General features: G+C 36.5%; 1 protein-coding gene across 1 annotated transcript in view; it reads right to left on the bottom strand.

Annotated features, from left to right (window-relative positions):
- The window catches only part of LOC143041223 (uncharacterized), a 37,955-nt gene extending 20,478 nt beyond the window's left edge, over window positions 1-17,477 (bottom strand). Inside the window, exons 1-6 of the mRNA XM_076213066.1 lie at window positions 17,394-17,477; window positions 16,562-17,282; window positions 15,843-16,366; window positions 15,485-15,550; window positions 10,942-11,009; window positions 9,553-9,748 (exon numbers count right to left, since the gene is read on the bottom strand). Coding sequence (XP_076069181.1) covers window positions 9,553-9,748; window positions 10,942-11,009; window positions 15,485-15,550; window positions 15,843-16,366; window positions 16,562-17,282; window positions 17,394-17,477 — 1,659 coding nt within the window. The remainder of the gene's footprint in view (window positions 1-9,552; window positions 9,749-10,941; window positions 11,010-15,484; window positions 15,551-15,842; window positions 16,367-16,561; window positions 17,283-17,393) is intronic.
- Between the last annotated feature and the right edge of the window lie 23 nt (window positions 17,478-17,500).

A 17,500-nucleotide genomic window follows, 5' to 3' on the forward strand; every position in this document is an offset into this window, starting at 1 on the left:
TCAGCACAAGACATTAGTTTATGTAAAGGTTTTGTGCACAATGCTCTATCTACGCTTTGTCCATCAAATGTGCTTAAACGTTTCCTGACTACATATAATAACCTTAAAAATGACAAAGAACTACACATCACGAAGGAGGATAAGAGCAATTGTGTTGTTATTATGAACAAGAAAGTTTACTTAGAGAAAATGGATTTATTGTTAAATGATGAAGAAACTTATGTTAAGATTAACAAAAACCCCTTAGATATTGTAAATAGTGATTTTAACAAAAATCTTAAGAACATTTTAAAAGGTAACAGTGAACTGATAAAAAAGTTGTCTATAGTGTCCCCGTCACTTCCATACATGTATGGATTAATAAAAACTCGTAAAATCAACAATCCAGTTTGCCCCATTACTTGTTCAATTGGATCTTGCAGCTTTAAGTTATCAAATGGTTGGTGTCTCTTATAAGTCGTCTGTTTGGGACAATTTCTAAATCACATATTAAGTGTAATGTTGATTTGAATGAAAAACTAATTCGACATAATATCACTTTTGACTTGAAACTGGTGAGTTTTGATGTAAGAAGTCTTTTTACTAGAGTTCCGGTCTTTGACTTGTTAAGTTTTCTTGAAAAAAAATTAAAGAAATATGATCTCATACTTCCTTCCCATGCAATTATTAGTTTAATCAAGTTATGTTATTGACTCGAAATTTGAGTTTAATGGGAAGTTTTACAAGCAAACATTTGGTATGGCTATAGGGAACTGTCTGTCTCCGGTTTTAAGTAATCTATATATGGATTTTTTCGAAAGATATTCATTGCCTAATATTTTGATATCTAATGTAATATGGTGAAGATATATTGACGACATGTTGTGTATGAGTTTGTGTTAAAGTTAAATAGTTTGGTTCCGTCTATAAAATTCACATTTGAGACAGAAGAGAACAACACATTGCCTTTCTTAGATGTAAGTACTCATCGATTTGGTAGATATTTTAAATTTAATGTCTACAGAAAACCACCAATGTTCTCTCTTATATTCATTTCTATTCATACCATCATCAAAATACGACGTTATCTCTTTTTCTTCTATGTTCTTGAGAGCGTTTAGAGTATGTTCTCTTGAGTATCTTGAAGATGAAGTATAATTTGTTTATGAGATTGGTAAAAAAAATAAAATATCCTAAACATCTGATGGATAGAGCACAAGAAAAAGCCAGAAGAACATATTTTAACACCTCTCAAGTAAACGAATTTAAATTGAAGAACATTTTAGCAATTCCATATCATGAAAATTTTATCACCCTTCCTCAAATATTTAAAAGCTTTGGTATTCAGGTGATATTTAATAACAAGAATATTGTTAAGAACTAATTAGGAATTCTCCAAATGAAAAAGGATTTATCTACAGTATACCTTGTAAAGTGTGTTATTTTAAGTACATAGGCCAAACAGGAAAAGATTTAAACAAAAGAATTAGTTAACACAAATACAATATAAGAACGGGTTAAATATCAAGTGGACTTTTCGTCCACCAAAAAGAGCTCTCCCATAGTATTGACTGGCAAAACACAAAAGTTATTACATCATGTCATAATATTGTAGAAAGGAACATAATTGAGTCATGTCACATTAAAAATAGTTTTGAAAATAATATGAATTTAAGCTTAGATTTGTATAAGTTAGATAACTTTATTATAATTTTTTTTTGTAAATAATTCTTCTGGAATCGGGTAACATTGGACCTTTCCCAGTTCCTCTACCACCATGTACATATTGTGACCTTTGGTAATTTTTTGTATCCTTTGTACCCTGATGATGTCTTGAATAGACGAAAACGTTCGGTATTTATTTCTTTTATTTTCCAAGTGGTTTCTGCAAGTACTGTTGTCACGTGTGCTTAGTGATTTGTTTTGCACTATATATGTATCTGTATATATATATATATATATAATATGTATATATATACATATATATATATATATATAAAGTTTATATTATATACATTTATATACTGTATATGTATATATATATATATATATAATATATATATATATATATATGTATAATGTTTATGTATATATATATATATTTATATTATGTATATTTAAATATATATATGTATATATACATATATATATACACATATGTATATATATATGTATATGTATATATCTTTATATATATATATACATATATATATTTATATATATATATACATATGTATATATATATGTATATATATATATACATATGTATAATATATATATATATATATATGTATATATATACATATATATATATGTATATATATATATATATATATATATATAAATATATATATATATATAATATACATACATTTATATGTATATGTATATATACATATATATATATATATATATATTATATAATGTATATGTAATATATATGTATATATATGTATATATATATATGTATATATATAGTATATATATATATATACATATATATATAATGTATATATATACATATATATATATGTATATATATGTATATATACATATATATAAGTGTATATATATATAGATGTATATTTATTTATATACATTTATTTATGTATATGTATATGTATATACATATACATATATATATATATATATATATACATATATAATGTATGTGTAATATATATGTATTATATGTATATATATATGTATATGTATATATATATGTATATATATATATATATGTATATATATCTATATATGTATATATGGTATTTATATGTATATATATATGTATATATATATATGTATATATATATATATATCTATATATATATATATATATATATACATATACCAAGGCTTTTTCCCCATACAAGAGAGGTAGCCAAAAAGGAAAAGGCATAAGATCATTTCCACCCATTCCATCCCTGAATACACTCCACTCCCCTCCACCCTCTTTCCTCCCTTTTATGTTAGCACCTCCTGGATGACGGGTCATCCCTGCATCTTGTCCACTACCCTAGGTCAGAAGCAGTGCAGCAAGATACAGCAATTCCACAGTATGGCCGCTTCATTAAATCGGCGACCTCCCTTCTCTCCGTCCCCTCATGCAGAGAAGGAAAAGACGGGGAGAAATCCCTTCGGGCTGCGTTAAATTTTGCTCACACATACTACCTCACCCACCATCCCCCCGCCCATTCCACCACATGCATCACAACATCATCCATATACAACCATTCTTCATTCACCCCTGTCTTTTGTCCTCTCCCGTCCTTTTAACAGATATTCCCCTCTTCCCCAAAGCCCCCTTCACCCCATCCATCCACCTCATCCTAGGACGTCCCCTCATGTTCACTCCTCCCTCCACATCTGCCTTCCATACCTCTTTTACTAGTCTTTCTTCACTCATTCTTTCCATGTGTCCAAACCATCCTAATACTCTTTCATCAACCCTATCTCCCAACTCCCTTTCCACCCCTGTCCTCCTCCTCATTTCTCACTCTATCTAGCCTAGTAGCCCCATCATACTTTTCAGACACTTCATCTTAAACACATTCAAACTCCTCTCTTCCTCTCTTATGTTCCATGTTTCTGCCCCATACAGTGCTGTTGCCACAATCACTCCTTCATGCAGTCTTCTCTTAGCATCCATTCCTAAATGTCTATTCCTCGTTACACTCTTTAATCCACCAAGGCATTTACTCGCTTCTCTCAATCTACATTCTTCCTCCATCTTCACTCCACCTTTTCCTGCCACATTTGCACCCAAGTATCTAAAACTATCCACTTCCTCCAGTCGTTCTCCCTTAATGCTCACTTCCAGTCTACTGGCTCTTTCACCCCTTGTACATCTCATCACCTTACTTTTACCTACATTTATCTTTAGCTTTCTTCTATCACATACTCTCCCAAACTCTGTCACCAACCTCTTCAATCCCTCCTCCGATCCTGCCACAAGCGCTAGTGTCATCCGCAAACAACAGCTGGCTCACCTCCCACTTTTCTCCATTTTCTTTATCCATCTCCAATCCCTGACCCACTATTTCATTTACCTCTCTCACTACTCCATCCATGTATAAGTTGAACAGCCTGGGCGACATAACGCATCCTTGACGAAGTCCCACCTTTACCTCGAACCACTCACTCTCCCCATTTCTAATCCTGACACAAGCTCTACTACTCTCATAAAAACTCTTAACAGCTCCTAGACGCTTTCCTCCTATCCCATATATCTGCATAACCTCCCACAGTGCTTTTCTGTCTACCCTATCGTAAGCCTATTCCAGATCCATAAAAACCCCAAAAACAGCGTTCCCCTTTCCTATAGCTTTCTCACATACGTCTTACCACAAAAATCTGATCTACACTATCTCTACCCGTCCTAAATCCACACTGTTCCTCACCAATTACTCCTTCAGTTCCTCTCCTAATCCTCTTAATCAAGATCCTCCCATAAGCCTTCCCAACTACACTTAAGCTAATCCCTCTCAAACTACTACATTCATATTTGTCCCCTTTTCCCTTATACAATAGAACTATACAGGCACTCCTTCAGTCCTCCCGGCAATCTACCCTCTATCCAGCAAACTTTAAATAACCTCACCAGCCAGTCCACCATCACTGTACCTCCTTTTTTTTTAGACATTCTGCATGGCATCCATCCAGACCAGGTGCTTTACAGCTTTCATCATCTTAACTGCCTTCACTTCATCCTTCCTTATTTCTCCTCCATTTTCCTCACTCATCTCGGTCATTTTCTTAGCATTTCCCATTGCAACTATCTTTCCCTCCCTATCCTCCTTCACATCTAGCAACTCCCTAAAATATTCTGCCCGTCTTCCCCTTCTTACCGCCCACTCTTCCATTATCATCTCTCCATCTGCACCATTTACCTTTTCTTCTCTACTTGATTCGTCTCCTCTTCCTCTCTTAATTTCTTTCCAAAACATCTTTTTATCATCTTCCAAAATTTTCTGTCATACTCTTACCCAATTCACATCTGCTCTCCACTTTGCCTCCTTTACCTTTTTGCTATACTTCTCTTTTCTTTTCTTTGTACCTCTCATATATACAGTATATATAAATATATATATATATATATATATATATATATATATATATATATATATATTATGTATATATATGTACATATATATATGTATATAATATATATATACATGTATTATATATATATGTATATATATTTATATATATGTATATGTATATATGTATATATATCACAACAAAGATATGTCGTAGCACATATGTAAAATAATACTGATGACCCCACTTTCGGAGAAGAATAAGCGAAGATATAGAGATCTGTATATTTCGATCACTTTACTGTGATCCTCTTCGGCCGAAGAGGATCACAGTAAGTGATCGAAATATACAGATCTCTATATCTTCGCTTTATTCTTCTCCGAAAGTGGGTCATCAGTATTATGTATATATATATATAATGTATATATATGCATATGTATATATAATATATATATATGTGATATGTATATATATGTATATGTATATATATATATGTATATGTATATATATATATGTATATGTATATATATATATATATATGTATGTATTTTATATATATGTATATGTATATACATATGTATATATATATATGTATATGTAAAATATATATATATAATATACATATATATGTATATATATATGTTATATGTATATGTATATATATATGTATATGTATATATATATATTATATGTATATGTATATATATATGTATATGTATATATACATATGTATATATATATATATGTATATATATATATTTATATGTATATACTGTATATATATATGTATATGTATATGTTATATATATATATATGTATAAATATATATATATATATATATATATACATATATACATATATATATTATATACATATATGTATACATATATAATGTATATGTATATATGTATATGTATATATTTATGGTATATATAATATATATGTAATATATATATATATATATATGATATACATATATACAATATATATATATATATACATAAATATATACATATATATATACATATATATATATATACATATATATATATATTAATATATATACATATATAATATATATATATATACATACATACATATACCACGGCTTTTCCCCCTTCCAAGGGAGGTAGCCAAAAAGGGAAAGGCATAAAAACACTCCCACCCATTTCATGCCCACATACACGACACACCCCACCCACCCTCCCTCATCTGAGCACCTCCTGGATGACGGGTCATCCCTGCACCCTGCCCACCGCCCTGGGTCAGAAGCAGTGTAGCAAGACACAGCACATCCACAGCAAGGCCGCTTCCTTTATATATATATATATATACATATATATATACATATATATATATACATATATATATATATACATATATATACATATATATATATACATATATATATACATATACATATTATATACATATATATATAAATATGTATATATACATATATATATATATATATATATACATACATATATATATATATATACATACATACATACATATACCACGGCTTTTTCCCCTTCCAAGGGAGGTAGCCAAAAAGGGAAAGGCATAAAAACACTCCCACCCATTTCATGCCCAAATTACACTCCACACCCCTCCCACCCTCCCTCTCATCTGAGCACCTCCTGGATGACGGGTCATCCCTGCACCCTGCCCACCGCCCTGGGTCAGAAGCAGTGTCGCAAGACTCAGCACATCCACAGCAAGGCCGCTTCATTTAATCGGCGACCCCCCCTCTCCGTCCCCCCTTGCATATAAGGAGAGGACGGAGAGAAATCCCTTCGGGCTGCGTCAAAATTTACTCACACATACTACCTCACCCCCCACCCGCCGCCCATTCCTCCTCATGCAATCACAACATCATCCATATACAACCATTCTCCACTCATCACTGTCTTCCGTCCTCTCCCTTCCTTCCTCAACAGACATTCCCCTCTTCCCCAAAGCCCCCTTCACCCCATCCATCCACCTCATCCTAGGACGTCCCCTCATCTTCACTCCCTCCACATCTGCCTTCCATACCTCTTTTACTAGTCTTTCTTCACTCATTCTTTCCATGTGTCCAAACCATCCTAATATTCTTTCATCAACCCTATCTCCCAAATCCTTTTTCACCCCTGTTCTCCTCCTCACCTCCTCATTTCTCACTCTATCCAGCCTAGTAACCCCCACCATACTTCTCAGACACCTCATCTCAAACACATTCAAACTCCTTCTCTCTTCTTGTATATATATATATATATATGTATATACATACATTTTATATATTTCTATATGTATATGTATATATATACAATTATGTATATATATATGTATATATATACATTTATATAGGTGTATATATATATATATATATATACATTTATAAATATGTATATAATATAATATATATATATATAAGTACATATGCATACATTTATATATGTATATATATATATATATATATCTACATATATGTATTATATATTATATATATATTATATATATATATATATATATATTATATATATATATATATATATATATATATATATAAATATAAATCGTATACTTAGGACGCAGGTTCTCCTTGATACACACTGAGTTGAACACCACAGCATTGTCATAATTATTTATCTTCTTCCTAATATCTTAAAATCTTCTCACTATAGATCTGACTTTGGGAGGATATATATATATATATATACATATGTATGTATATGTATATATATATACATTATATATACATTTATATATATATATATATGTATATATATTATTTATTTGTGTGCGCGCGTGTGTGAGTGTACAAGTGAGTGTGTATTGATATACATACATATATATGTATATATAATCTCTAGTAGACCACACTTTTTTCTTTATTGCCTATTTTCTATCTTTTATATAGGAAATAAACTCATCTGCTGGGATTCGAACCCTCACCTGAGCGGCTTGCGTCTTACAAGATGAAGACCATACCATCACGCCATCCTGTCCCTTCAAAACGAAACGACTATGTTCACGGCCCAGTCGTTCCGCCGAGGGCATCCGGGTGGAACGTGGTATGTACTCTATTTCATCAAATCCTTTATGCAGGCTAGTCTTCCGACAAGTGTTTGTGTCAATTGACATTTGGAAATAAACTCGTATGCTGGGATTCGAACCCTCACCTGAGCGGCTTGCGTCTTACAAGATGAAGACTGTACTATCACGCCATCCTGACCCTTCAAATCCCAGCAGATTATTTCCAAATGTCAAACATCTTTTATATAGTTTACATAGGAGACCTGTAGAATTTTTAAGCTTAAAAAGACTCGGTAACATGTTTTCATTCACTTTTCTATATATTTTTCATTGTATCTTTGAAATGGTTTAAGGAAAATTCTATCATTCCTATCTTGAGTCTCTCGCTGCGTTCTGAGTAATAATGAATATAATAAACTCTGTATGAGGGGTTTTTGCCAACGGAGAACCTTGCTTCGTTACCCATCCTGTGAATCAGTGTGCTGAAATGATAATTTACAGGGGTTAGTTAATTCTAATTCAGTTTGGATATTTCGTTTGACGTTGTTCACTCTCCATAACATGTAATAGTTTTTTTACAAGGAGTATTGCACTATCAACATATCTCAACCATCAGATAGTCCTTTGTATAATTTGTATATACTTCTCTGGTTCAAGCAAATATGAAAATTGCTGAAAGTAGTCTATCCATAGCTTGGCCAACGTCGAAAATGAAGGCGGCAAATCTGAAATGAATCTGAAAAAAGTGCAAACGTCCTCATCTGTTAAGGCAGAGGGAAGCCAAAGACATAAAGATAAATCAGTGGTTCCCAAACTGTGGGCGAATGAGACTTGTAGAAGGTGGGAGGCGTATGATACTGACCGTGTCTCACGAACAAAGACATCATCTTCCCGAAGTTCACATTTTCCCTTTCAATAATCCGGGATTTTCTCACAACCTTGTACGCTAATGTCTACTTTTCCGCTTACTGGTTTCTGAATGTGCATTTGAGACTCTTCGGAAAGTTTTCATATTGAGTTTGGAAATTGGTCGTCGTGCAGACGTTTGACCGATGGGGGGTGGGGAAGGGCACAAATGGTTCAAATGCAGAGGAAGGGAAGTTGGATAGGCTCTGAGTTGGCAGTGAAAGATTTCTCTCACATGCAGAATCCATGACAAATTCATTTCTGATTGACGAGTTAAACACCATATGAGGACGGAACATTTATTTGTACGACGTTTCGCTCATTACAGCTTTTTCAAGTACTTGAAAATGCTGTAATAAGCGAAACGTCGTACAAATAAAGGCTCCGTCCTCATATGGTGTCTCGTCAATCTTGTCGGCAACTGCCACTTTCATGAAAAAATTCATTTCTGCTCAGTAATTTCCTTGTTGATAAATGTCTCTAGTTTATAAAGTCCCATCCCCAAATTAATGTCACTACCAAAACTATGTCTAACATAACTGGTCACCTGCCAATGTCTTGTCAGAGATTTGTTTCGATTCTGCTCACCATTAAACAACTAACCTCCCTGATTTCCATCCCACGTTCCTCAGAGCTTTTGGCGCACGTATTGCTGCATATAGTTTTCTTAGATGATGCGTTGAAATTGTATACAACTTGGATATTCATAAATATTTCGTTGCAATGAATAAAAATGAGTAAAAATTCTAGTCTTTTGACGACTGAAGAGGACAAATCTTGCAGCAAGAACGTCTTGGTTCTATAATTCCATTAATATTTAGTAAGACTTCCTCATATCCATAATGAGTTTGGCATAAAGAAATATTCAAAAAAGTATAGTAACATTTTTATCTTTGTAAGTAGTGTGATAAATGCTACTTGGCCAAATTTGTAAATATCTGAGAATAAGGATGAATTGACAGAGGAGCATAGCAACAGGTCAGATTTCCAGTGGTGTGTTATTCATGTGATTGACAATAACCCCGTTATTAATTAGAACAGTGTAAAGAAGGTGAACACATGTTATTCAGTGTTCAACATAAATAGAATTGACTTCAATCATATCGAACACACTTTTGATAATGACATGAATCTAAAGATGGACCTGGTGGACGGATTTCCTTGTGTGGTCATTTTCTAGATATTTCATCTTGTCATTTTCGCTTTATTTCATACTTTGTATTGTTGCTTTTTGTGTCACCACGTACAACGAAGGTGGCTTAGTAGGAGGAAATGGCCGGGCGAAATTTCTCCATTTCTATTTCTCACTGCTTCCCTGGAACATTGTATATTTGTGTGTGTGTGTGTATATATATATATATATATATATATATGATATGGTTTAATGTCACATATTCCCCCCTATCGGGAGGCTAAGACGGTGCCCCTCACAGAAGGCTTTGTAGCGTGGAATTTAATGAACCACACACACACACACGCACACACACACACCACACACACACACACACACACCCACACACACACACACACACACACACACACACACACACACACACACACACACATATATATATATATATATATATATATTGGAAATAGGTATGTTATAACACATTTGTAAATGTTCACTATAAAACCCACTATCGGAGAAAAAAAAAATGACGGAAGTACAGGGAAACTGTATATTTCGACTATCTGCTGAAGAGAACTACAGATAGTAGTCGAAATATACAGTTTCCCTGTACTTCCGTCATTTTTTTTTCTCCGATAGTGGGTTTATAGTGAATATATATATATATATATATATTATATATATATATATACATGCGACACGAACCCTTGTATACCCGCAACCCTGCATATCCTTGCAACCGCACACACATCCCCACTGGCAAATCCACACGTTCGCAGACCCGCAAGCCACTACTACTTTACATCCGCAAACCACCGCTCGAACCTAAAACCCCACACAGCCACGAGGACCTAACTCACCCGCATGCCCCCAAGGCTCCGTTTGGACGTGTTGTGTCAACAGCGACACAGAGGCCCTTTATCAAGTCCTAAAAAGGGGGAACCAAAGGGTCTTTAGCGTGGGGTCCTATGACGTCATCGGTGACGTCACGGGGGGGGGGTCAGAGGTGAAGCTTCGAGGACCGGGGAGGCGCAACGGTGTTCGGTGTCTGTCACGACGTTAGGCGAAACCAGTTTTGTGTCGACGCCAAGACGTCCCTCCCCCTTCCCCCCCAATCGGGATAAAACCCACCAAAAGGACACAAAAGCCCTTTAGAATCTTTCACTGCCTATTTGAGGCCTTTTCTAGGCCTATCAGCAACCGCTGATCCTCCAATAAAACTTGATTAAGATTACCGGGGAGGAGGACTATTGTATTATTAGGAAGAAGAAGAAGAAGAAGAAAAGGAAGGAAAAAAAGCGAGAGAAAATTACGATACGAAACATCAGAGAAGGGTCCTGGATTGCCTTCGACATTGGCACACAAACACACCCGCACATATGCACGACCGCGCGCGCGAGCACACACACACACACACACACACACACACACACACACACACACACACACACATGATACAAAGACGGGCTACCACGAGCGTAGCTCCCCTTTCCGTAAGATACAACCGTAAATACAACTAGGTAAACACACACACACACACACACACACACACACACACACACACGTTTATATATATATATACACACATATATATACAAATATATGCAATAAAACACTAGGAACGTGTGTTTTATAAATGCAAGGTAACCACTTTAGGAAATAAACGAACGTAGCAGAGAGCTTTCGTATATTACATCTTCAGTGTAAATCACTTTCGTATATTACATCGTCAGTGTAATTTACACTGAAGATGTAATATACGAAAGCGCTTTGCTACGTTTGTTTATTTTCTAACGTGGTTACCTTGTATACTGTATATATGTATGTATGTATATATATATATGTATATATATACATATGTATATATATGTATATATATGTATATATATGTATATATATGTATATATATGTATATATATATATATATATATATATATATATACATATAAATACATACTCTCCCATTCTGAGTACAAGGGTGACCGCTCCCGTTTCTGGACATGTAACTGTGGCCTCTTCCAGGCAGAAGCGAAAAACAGCTTCGTTGTGGTGTTGGGGTGGCCACCTCTTCCTTATGTAGCCCCCTCAAACTGTATGTCATTACTACTTTGAAGCGTACCTAAATACCTACATACGTACTTACATATATACATACATATGTACATGAATACATATATACGTAAATACATATATAAGGTACATACACATATACAAACATAAATGCTTACCTACATACATCTATACAAATATCTATATATACAAACATGGGTACATGCATACATACATACAAACATACGCGCACAAAAACGCTACACGCGTGCATACCGCATGTACATTTCAACAGAGAAATCTTTGTGCCAAAAGCCTGTTTTCCAGACACCCTCATTCCCTGTGTCTCCCTCCACGTGTGCTCGGCGCCTCTCCTCTTTTTCTTGCATCGTTTACGATTACTCTGGTTGGTGTCACTATGAACCGCTAATTGATTATAAACAGTTTGGTCTACGATTGTCTTAATTAAACGAAAGGAAATAGCACTCTGAACTATCTCCCCCAGCCGACTAAGATGGTTTGAATCCAACTTGAAGGAACCTCTTTTCATACACACGATTATCAAATCAGCCGAAGGTCACAAATTTTGTTTTCATAAATATCGCTCTAACTTTTTTTTTCGGTCTTTTACCTTTAACCCTGATTCTTCTATGTTTTTTGGAATTTGCAAAAATTATACTCTCTGGTTACCGTTACTGTCCATTTTTTCATATATTTCGCATTCTCTAACTTTTTATTTCTTTTTGTGATCATATTGCAAAATTGCCCTGCTGTATACACTCAAATCAAATAGCAATTACTGTTATCTTTATTCTCATTGTCTATCAGCAATATTACCATATATGTAATAGTCGTTAACAGCATTTTTTCATTATCATTAATATTGCCATTATCATCAGTATTATCATCATTATTATTACTTTTGCTATTATCATTATTTATTATTATTATTGTATTATCATTATTATTATTATTATTTATTATTATCATTATCATTAATATTGTCATTATTATCAGTATCATCATTATTATTACTTCTGCTATTATTATTATTACTGTTATTGTTATTACTATTATTTTATTATCATTATCATTAATATTGTCATTATTATCAGTATTGTCATCATTATTATTACTTCTGCTATTATTATCATTATTACTATTATTATTATTTATCATTATTATTATTATAGTTATTGTTTTGTTGTTATTATTATTGTTATTGTTTTGTTATTATTATTGTTATTGTTTTGTTGTTATTATTGTTATTGTTGTGTTGTTATTATTATTGTTATTGTTTTGTTACTGTTATTTTTATTGTTATTGTTTTGTTGTTATTATTGTTTTGTTTTTATTCTTTTATTGTTATTGTTTTGTTGTTATTATTATAGTTATTGTTTTGTTGTTATTATTATTGTTATTGTTTTGTTATTATTATTGTTTTGTTGTTGTTGCTATCATCGTTGTTGTTGTCGTTATCTATCATAATTGCTACAACTACTATTACTACTATTACTATTTTTTATTGTCATTGTTATTGCTACTATCATTATTCGTGTCATCATTATTACTATATTATTATAATTACTACTACGATTACCACTATTTATTATTATTAATATTAATATTAATATTGTCAGTCATTATCATTATTATTATTTTTATTGTTATTGTTACTATAATTACTATTACTACTGTTGTCATTATCATTATTATTTTATTTCATATTTTTTATCATTGTTATAATTATTACTACTACTATTACCACTGTTGTTTTTATTATTATAATTATTATCATTATTACTATTACTACTATTTTTATTATCATTATTATTATTACCATTATTATTACCATTATTATCATTATTACTATTATTACTACTATTTTTGTTAGTTATTACTATCATTATTCTTGTCATCATTCATTACTATATTATTGTTATTATAGATACTACTATCACTGTTATTATTATTATTTTCATGATTAATATTATCATTACTATTTTCATTATTGTTATTATTATAATTACTACTATTACTAATATTATTATTGTTATTGTTATTGTTAATGTTATTAATAGTAATAAAAATGATATTATTATTATTATTATTATTATCATTATTATCATTATTGTTATTACAATTATTATTATTATTGTTGATATTGTTTTTATTCCTGCTAGCATAACTATTACCATTATCATGAATATTATAATTATTATTTGTCAATACTATTATGATTTTCATTATCATAATTGTTAATAGTTATGTCATTACAGAGCTAGTTGAAATTGTATTTTCAATTTTGTTTTTTTCTATATTTGTGATATTTGTTAAGAACCCTTGTCCATGATGTTTGAAATATTCGTGCTAAATAAAGTGCAACTTTGCATTTTTAAAATGGCACACTTTGTCCAAAGCTTCTGGGCAATTTCTTATCATTTGAATTTTAGTTTTCGTCATATCCAGTTTCCTTAATATCAATGTATGCATTCCTTGAAAGGGTTTTATCTAATGATTGTTTTGCTTTCATTGGATCTCGGCCAAGTTAGAAGGAATGGGGTCTCTTGTGATCATAAATGGCGTCGCCATTTAAGCAACAACATTTAGAGGATTTCTTGTGTCTTCCACTTCAGCCGAATAAAATCGTTAGGCGGCAGCCATGATAAATACTAGACTTTTAATGCTTCTACCCAAAAGAAAGTCGAGATGGTTCGAGATCATTTGAATCCTTCCCCGATGCTGCGGGGATTCCCCCCACCCCCCTCAACTGAATAAAATCGCCTGGCGATAGACGAGGGTCTAAACTTGTGAAAGGAAAAGAGAACGCCCAATATGATCATGCCTTCCATGGCTCAGTTATAAATATACAAAGGATTACAAAGGAGGAGCATGCCTACAGGAGACCTCTGGGTCCATAACTAGGTCGGATGCGAAAAAATGATAATGATAAATAAACAAATAAGATAATATTATAAATAAATATATAATAATAATTAAATAAATAAAAAGGTAAAGTTAAATGATAATATCTTTAGAAGCAGAACCTCCTCTCTCCTCCAAGGACTTTGCTTATAGATTTTGTTCTGTCTAAAGCCAAGCGGCTTTCTTCAGCTGAGGGGAAATTAAAAAAAGTTTGTCCTTCCTAGGGGCCTCCTCGCCTGATTGGAATCGGCACGGGTTCGCCAGAATAAAATGACATTCTGGTGGTGCCGGATTATCATGCTCAGCCATTAAGTCTCCCGACCCTTCTCTCTGCATGGATCCCGGTTAGGCGCCCATCATATCAATAAATAGATCTGAAGATTAGGCGGCATATGGCGTGCGGAACAAAGCCCCAGTCCTTCTGTTTACTTTGGCCGCGTGCGGCGACCGCATCGGCGGCGGCGGCGGTGGCGAGGCTGATTGAGCCTCTCGAGGCTGGAAAAGGAAAACGACCTTGTCTATTGTACCAAATTACTTTTATTAATCTATTCATATCGAGGATAGGGGGTAGGGGAGTTGAGGGTTGGAGGGGGGATTCTTGTAGGAGTTTTACAGCACATCATATTATTTTCCGACAGAGATAACATGGGGCTGGTTTATATCACAGAAAAGGTATGCCCGCTCTTAACACGTAGGAGACGAAGCGGCCTCCCGTATGAGGTTCCTGTTGACGCAGGTTGCGGTCGACCTAAAGAACTCCGAGTCCTCTCCTTCAGCAATGATCAACCGCATCTGCCATAGAAGACCCCTTCGTCGTCGTCGGAGGAGGAGGAGGAGAGGGCGGCTTGGCCATCGGGATGGCCGCCCACGGGGGTATGGCCACTCCGCAACGCCCCATGGCCCTCGTCCAACCGAGGAGCGGCCAAGCGGTGTCGTTCGCCTCCGGGTCCTCATCCACTTTTCCTTCGTCGTCGTCGTCCTTGCCGAAAGAGGAGCCTAGGGAAGCCGGGGACACTTGCGGTCGCTGCTGGGGCGGCAGCTGGAGTTGCAGAGGCGGCAGGGACGTGGGAGAGGCCCTCGGCGGGGGAGGCGGTGCTCCGTCGGGCATCCCCGCAGAGATGATTCCGTCGTGGTCAGAATCGGTCGGCGCCGTCGCGTCGACTTCGGAGGAATCGTCAGTGATGACGTCGATCTCAGTGTCGCTCGTCTTGACCAGCTTATCTCCGGGACCCCCCGGATGGTCGTCCGGGGCAAGAAGGCTGGCCACGTCGAACTGACGCTTCCGGGCCACGACGGCTGGAAGAGTATGATGCGGATTTGGCTGGTGGCGGCGGTGATCTGGCGGTAGAAGCGGGAGGCCGCCGCCGCCGACACCGCCGCCGCCGCTCGCGGCGACGGCAGCGGCGGCAGCGGCCGCGCGGAGACCAGCCCCGGCCCAGGATACAGCCACCGGCTGCGGACTAGTACCGGAAAGTGGAGAACCCATACCGGAGGTTAGCTCACCTGAGGGTGCTGAAGAAGGCGGCGGCTGCGGCGGCGGCGAATGGGGCGGCGACGGTGAGGAGTCGTCCTCGACGGCGAGGCCCATGTGCTTCCTGACGCGGCGCTGGGCCTTCCTCCTCCTGAAGTCGCCCTTCTTGAAGTCCTCCATGTTCGCTGGGTGGATGGCCCAGTAGTGGCCCTTGCCGTTGGCGCTCCGGCCGGCCTTGATGAAGCAGTCGTTCAGGGACAGGTTGTGCCGGATGGAGTTCCTCCACCCGGGACCCCGAGTTCGGAAGTACGAGAAGTTGTCGAGGATGTACTGGTAGATATCGCTCAGGACCATCTTCTTGTCCGGGCTGGTGAGGATGGCCTTGGCGATGAGCCCGATGTAGCTGTGCTGCGGCTTGGGTTCCTCCGGCACCCTGTAGAGGCGCGGGTCGAGTCGGTACGGGTACAGCGGGTGGGAGTAGGGCGTCGGGTGAGGACCCAGGTGGGAGAAGGTGGCCAGAGGACTTCCGAAGGGACCGAAGGGAAGGGGTCCTGAAGTGCAGAGCTCGCTCGGGGCGGGACCTGGGTTCCCTGACTGCGGGTTAGAGCCCGGGAGGCCCGGACGGGGACCCGCGGCGGTGGAGGCGCCCCACGCGAGGCTAGAGGCGAGGCGAAGTCGCTCGGCGATGGCCAGGTTGTACAACTGAAGGCGGTACTGCTCGAGGGCCGCTGCGGCCGCCGCGGACGCCTGCGGGGGGCCGAGGCCCGGGTGGTGGGGGCCCGGGGCGTGCGGCGGAGGCGGGTGGTGGGAAGCAGGCACCAGTGAGGAAGACTGAAGAGTCGCTGGACCGCTTCTGTCGGCGAAGGGCTTGAGGGCGACGGGGGCGATGACGGAGGGGAGGGCGGGTGACGGAGGCGAGACGGAGGAATCGCGCGTGCACATGGACTCCATGGTTTGCCTCCGGAGGGCGGGGG

This window comes from Oratosquilla oratoria, chromosome 30 (assembly GCF_046742065.1).
Source record: "Oratosquilla oratoria isolate Oo_2021 chromosome 30, ASM4674206v1, whole genome shotgun sequence".
In the NCBI taxonomy this organism is placed as follows: domain Eukaryota; kingdom Metazoa; phylum Arthropoda; class Malacostraca; order Stomatopoda; family Squillidae; genus Oratosquilla; species Oratosquilla oratoria.